Source organism: Poecilia formosa, unplaced genomic scaffold (genome assembly GCF_000485575.1).
Source record: "Poecilia formosa unplaced genomic scaffold, Poecilia_formosa-5.1.2 Scaffold571, whole genome shotgun sequence".
Taxonomy (NCBI): domain Eukaryota; kingdom Metazoa; phylum Chordata; class Actinopteri; order Cyprinodontiformes; family Poeciliidae; genus Poecilia; species Poecilia formosa.
In genome coordinates, this window is record NW_006800510.1 from 200,944 (window position 1) to 206,619 (window position 5,676).

A 5,676-nucleotide genomic window follows, 5' to 3' on the forward strand; every position below is an offset into this window, starting at 1 on the left:
TATATATATATATTTCTATAGAGTCTGAATAAAGCATCCCAGCAATGATATTCCCTGATTTGAAAAACCGTAGCGTCTCTCCAAAATTCTCTAGATTCAGTGTAGACCTAAAATTAACACATAAATATGTCATCAAATTGCACATCATCAGAATAAACTGAAAATAAATTACCACATGATGTAAAATATCATTAACCTTTTACATTTGTAAAATAACGTAAACAATACTCACTTATGTGTACAGAAAACTTACATTATAAGACAAACATGTAAAAAAAAATCTCTTTCCAGAAAAAAATAATAATAAAAAAATCTGCATTTAAATTAGTGTTTTGGTGGAACATCCATCTGTAAACTGGCTTAGTGTCAGAAGCCACTATGTCCATCTTATCGCCCAGATGAAACGGTTTTTATTTAGATCAGAGACGAGGACTTCCTGTTGGTCACTTAACCTGCTGATTGACAGCTGCTTCAAGAGAATTCAAACTTCATGTTGTCCTTAAAAGGAGTTTTGTTGACGATGTTGTTGCTGCTGAAGAGTCTAGAAACAGAGCAAAGCGGGGAACAGATGTGACTCTTTCAGACACAACATGAATCCAGATGCTCAGAGATCAGACAGGAATCCTCTAATGATAAACTTCTCCACTGATGGAGCTTTGCTGAGTGTCTGCTCACCTCACAGAACCAATGGAGGGATTGATGGAGACCAGGTGGAGTAACTCAGCAGTGGAGGCATCAGTGATCTGATTGTGACTCAGACTGGAAAACAAACACAACACAGAACATTATGTTGGGTTCTACTGGGAACATGTTAAAATTAGGTGAGATCAGTCCCTATATCCATGTATTAAAATAATGGAAATTCAGCTGCATTGACCACTGCAAAGCCGTACTAATTAAAGAACCATTTGAAATTTTAGAGAAGTTGTGGACATTCAATTAAGTGGTACAATAGTCTCAGTGTAAAGTTTGTAAATTTATGGGAAGTATTAAAAAGCCCAAAGTTATTAAAACAACACCCCTGTGACTCTACATGAGTCACTAAAACATACTTGGATCACTGTCCAGAGCGAGAAAGCAGCTGTTTAATGACTGCTTTGTGAAACTTCACTGACTGATGGTTACTCGATCTGGTTGAAGAGAATGGGACATAGGTTACCCCTAAGAATCAAAACAAGTTTTCTCCAAATATCCAGCTAAATGGATTCAGTACAAATCCTGAATAGGGTAATACCCGACAGACTTAGGGGATCTCAGCACATGTGGGGTAGAAAGCTGGTTACTTATTAACCTCTCAGAGTAGGAAGTTAGTTGGGTGGGGCTAACCACCACGAACAACAACAACAGATGGCGATCAATGTGCTAACAAGACACCTATACAGCAACAACTGGCACACAACACACTAACAAGTCATTGATAAAACAATAGTTGGGTAGGAAGTTAGTTGGGTGGAATCAAGTACCATGTAGAACAACAGATGGCAATCAATGTACCAACAAGCCTCCCACACAGCAATTATTGGTGCCCAAGATGCCAACGAGCCACTGATATAGGAATAGTTGGCACCCAAAGCAATAACGAGCCACCTATGCTGCATGCAGCAGCAAAAGGTGGCTCCCCACTTGATAACGAAACGCTATACAGCAATAGGTGGCACAAAATGTGATTAGGGTCCTGACCTTGAGAGATAAGGGTCTCTGGACTTGTTGGGGAACAACATAGAGATGTTTTTGCTGAGCACCAAACGTCAGTGACCACCTTTTATATAACAATGATCATTCTGAGCCAGGGAGGCCAGTGACAGGTTCCAGATATCCTGCTGGACACAAGTCTGTCCTCATCGTAAAGACACCAACAGGGATAGAAACATGGCTGAAATATTACTGCATCAGCTGCTCCACTTTGACTGGATTAAAACCAAGGGAGTGTTTGTGTTTGGCTCCACCAGAAGGGACAGTCTGGGACACTTACTCCAGGATGTGGACTTTGTGCAGATGTGTGATGAGTTGGAGCAGCAGCTGGTCTGTCAGCTGGCAGTGACTGAGGTCCAGCTCTGTCAGACCTTCAGAGTAGTCCAGCATCAGAACCAGAGCTCCACAGAGCCTCTGATCCAGTGGGCAGTGACTCAGGTCCAGTTCTCGTCCCAGAGCTCTGCACAGGGACATTGTCCGTCTCACTGTGTCCCTCTGATTGTTCACAGCAAGCAGAGACAGAAGCTGGACCAGGATCGTCTTACTGACTCTAAACAGGAAAAACAGACCAAAGAACATCAACATGAAGGTCAACAAACTTCTTCCTGCTTCAGGGTCCATCTTACTCACCTGAGACGGACTCTGTCCAGGACAGGAAACAGCAGGTCCAGCCCGCTGTCCTCCACCTCACAGTCTCTCAGGTCCAGCTGTGTGTCTCTGCTGCTGTGTCTCAGGACGGTGGAGACGGCCCTGCAGTCAGCAGCCGTCAGGCTCAGAGGCTCAGTCTGATCCTCCTCTGGTAGCTGCACACAGGAGGAGCAGGACAGATCCAACCTGTGCTGCAGAGTCCACAGTAAGTCTGATGCTGCCCCCTGCTGGTTGTCAGAGAAAGTGCAGCAGTGGATGAACCTCAGCAGGAGATTCCTGTCCACACTGGGGGAACAGAGGAGACAGAAAACCAACCAGTTAATGAACTGTAGGGAATGGTTCATCATGGGAAGGAGTCCTGAGGAGCAGGTTCTGATATCTGACCTGAGATCAGAAACTGTGTGCAGCATATAGAGGATGGACTGTATTCCCTCTGCTGGGATGGAGCTCCACAGCAGCTTCAGTTTAACTCCATCACTGTGTCTGAGGATGAACAGCAGAGCATCACAGTCCTCTGAGTCCAGCTCTGTGCAGTTCAGGTTGATCACATGACCCAGTGACCTCAGCAACCCGGGTATCAGGTGACTGTGGTGAGTCCTGAAGATCTCCTTGATGGACGTCCTAACAAAGCTGGGACTGGGCCTGAAAGCAGACAGAGGATTCACCACAACACTTTGTTACTGCCAGGAACCAGAAGCTGCTGATGGAAGATCAGACCAACTATTTATTAGAAGACAAAAACCTCCACCTTTGAATCACCATCCTGTGCAGAAAGGGCAGCAGCTGAGCAGCTCTCTCCTCTAAGAATCGGTTCTTCTCCAGGTTCACAGTGATGGTCTGAGCTGTCGGCTGATGCAGCAAGTAGTGAAGAAGCTCCCAGCTCAACCTGCAGCAGCTCAGGTCTCCACCAACCTTATTCAAGAGGGACAATGTCAGGTCCTGGTCCTGGACCTCATGGAGGAGAACCAGAAGCTGCTGGAGTCTCTCTTCACTCAGTCTGCAGAGATCACAGATTAAACTCTCACTGTGTTTCTGATCTGTTTACTTTCTGACAGAGATGATGAAGATGTTTACCTGAGTGTGAGAGGAGCATCATGAAGCAGCAGACTGAAGAGACTCTGAGCAGGGAGTCCAGACTCAGTCAGGTCCAACCGTCCCACTGTCCAGAACCTCAGCAGAGACGCCAAACTGCTGCCGACCTTCAACAAGACTCTCTGTGGCTGAGCTTTGGTGGACACCACAGAAAGCTCTTCTAGGACCACAAGACAGGCCACTCTGCCTCTTCTCACCCACTGAGACAGGAACAAGACCAGACTGTTGGAGAGTCTGGATCAGAGAGAAGAACAGAGATGATGGACATCAAGAACTGATGGTTCAACAGCAGATAAGTGGTGAGAAAGAGACGTTGTTCTTCAGGTTCCTGCCTCAGACTGTGGAGCTGTGTTGTAGATCTGAAGAGGACAGCAGCTCCTCTGACGGACATCCGACTGTCTGTGAGGATCAGATCCACTTTAGATCCACACAGGGGGAGAACTTTTCCCACAGAGCTGCAGGTTTTATCATTCAACTCTCCTGTTAGAAAAAGTTTGAAGTTCAGAAGCTGCAGGAGAGACACCATCTGCTGGATCTCCTCTCTGGATCTCATTGATAAAGACGAACAAACACTCTGGAAGAACCTGGGCATACACCTGAAACAGAGAAACCATGGAAAGATAAGAAAACAAAACTTTGCGTTATTCTGGGATAAATCCAGGAGTAATAGGCCAGAGCCGACCCTGAACCGCTCACCAAAATCTACCACTGCCACCGTATTATGTAATAATGAAGCAACATGTAATAACTGACTTCAAAATGTAATAACACTACCTTTTGTAATAATCAACGCAAAAATCCTTTCAACATCCAGTGGCGGATCCATTTTTAAAAAACTATGTTCTCCTCAACCTAGGTGCAAAGTACTAGAACAACTATGGAAGTGTTCGTTTGGTGCCATCTAGTGGCAGAATTAAGGTATTATACTTAAGAGTCCCTCACTGATGCTGGCATTAAAAGGAGACAAAGCTTTCTCTCAGTAACACCATGTACTCAAATTTGCACATGGCAACATATCAGGAGCAGCACTTCTTCATAACCTTGTGTTGTCTGACAATTTTTTAAAATTTGAGTAAGAAATTTAATTTCCTCCAAATCTCAGAAAAACATAGTTGAAGGCAGCAATTTAATCTTTAGCCCTTCTCAAACTGATGTTCTTGTTCCCCATTGCATGTGTCATTAGACAATGTAGCCCCCTTAAAAAATTAGGTCATTATTCAAAGGAATTTGGCTCCCGGGCTTATTTCAGAGCCAGACCACAAAATTGGTCTGCGCATATCTAGAGGAGTCTAGAACTCATTTCATAAAATTTGGTTAATTTTATAAAGCAACTGAAATATGACGATGTGATATGAAACACTGTAATGAAGTTGGTATTAGGCTCTAACACGTACTTGAAAAATTGAAGTAGGGTGACTGTACCTGAGCTGTGAGATATAAGGCAGAAGTTTTAGGAAACTCCTCACTTCACTCTCTTCATGTGGGCAGTCTGTCAGCATTACTGGCTGGAGTTTCATCACTTCCAGGAGGACGGAGGTCTTTCTTTCTGAGAGTTTTATGGTCCAGATTTCAGGAGCTGACTGGAAAACTGACTGTAACGATGGAAGGAGACTCAGACCTGATTGAGTCTCTCTGTCCTTCATCTGGGAGTACAGATCCAACAGGAAGTCACTCTGGGATTTTCTGTATCCATATTCAAAATTAGCCATGCATCTGTCATCAAAAGGGAATGTTTTCCATCTACAGACTGATGCCAACATCTCCAGCATCTTCTCTCCTGTCTGCTGTTCTCTCTCTGCTGCTGCACTGAACAGATTCACTAAGAACCTGGTTTGTTCATGAAGATCTGAGCTTCTACGATCAAAGCTGGAACAAAAAAGGAGACATTTAAGAATGGTTTGATCTTGGCTGCATAAATTCAACCTTAGTTGTTGCTAGGCATATGGGTGCCTTAGGAACATATGATTTGTGGTTGACGTCATGTAGGAAGAACTTACTTTATTAACCTTTTTTAATCTGGTTGCAAAGGAGAAGTTAAACACACTACCAATTAAATCAGAATGGAGTGTATTTATGTATATGTGGATAAAGATGTATGTAAATATTACATATGGCAAACTGTTAACTTTCACAAAATATTCAAATGCCATTCATTTTCATAACTTAGATAAAATAAAATGACTGTACCTGAGCTGTGAGATAAAAGGCAGACACTGCAGGAAACTCCTCACTTCACTCTCTCCA

General features: G+C 43.7%; 1 protein-coding gene across 2 annotated transcripts in view; it reads right to left on the reverse strand.

Annotated features, from left to right (window-relative positions):
- Positions 1–9: 9 nt before the first annotated feature.
- Positions 10–5,676, reverse strand: part of LOC103129713 (uncharacterized) — a 56,999-nt gene continuing 51,332 nt past the window's right edge. The window contains exons 7-15 of one of the 2 annotated variants that reach the window (XM_016665336.1): positions 4,855–5,298; positions 3,765–4,028; positions 3,415–3,666; positions 3,083–3,337; positions 2,725–2,982; positions 2,323–2,625; positions 1,973–2,242; positions 676–759; positions 10–541 (exon numbers count right to left, since the gene is read on the reverse strand). In XM_016665336.1, the coding sequence (XP_016520822.1) occupies positions 472–541; positions 676–759; positions 1,973–2,242; positions 2,323–2,625; positions 2,725–2,982; positions 3,083–3,337; positions 3,415–3,666; positions 3,765–4,028; positions 4,855–5,298 (2,200 nt within the window). In that variant the 3' untranslated portion in view covers positions 10–471. The remainder of the gene's footprint in view (positions 542–675; positions 760–1,972; positions 2,243–2,322; positions 2,626–2,724; positions 2,983–3,082; positions 3,338–3,414; positions 3,667–3,764; positions 4,029–4,854; positions 5,299–5,676) is intronic. The other variant, XM_016665335.1, reaches the window with a different exon arrangement.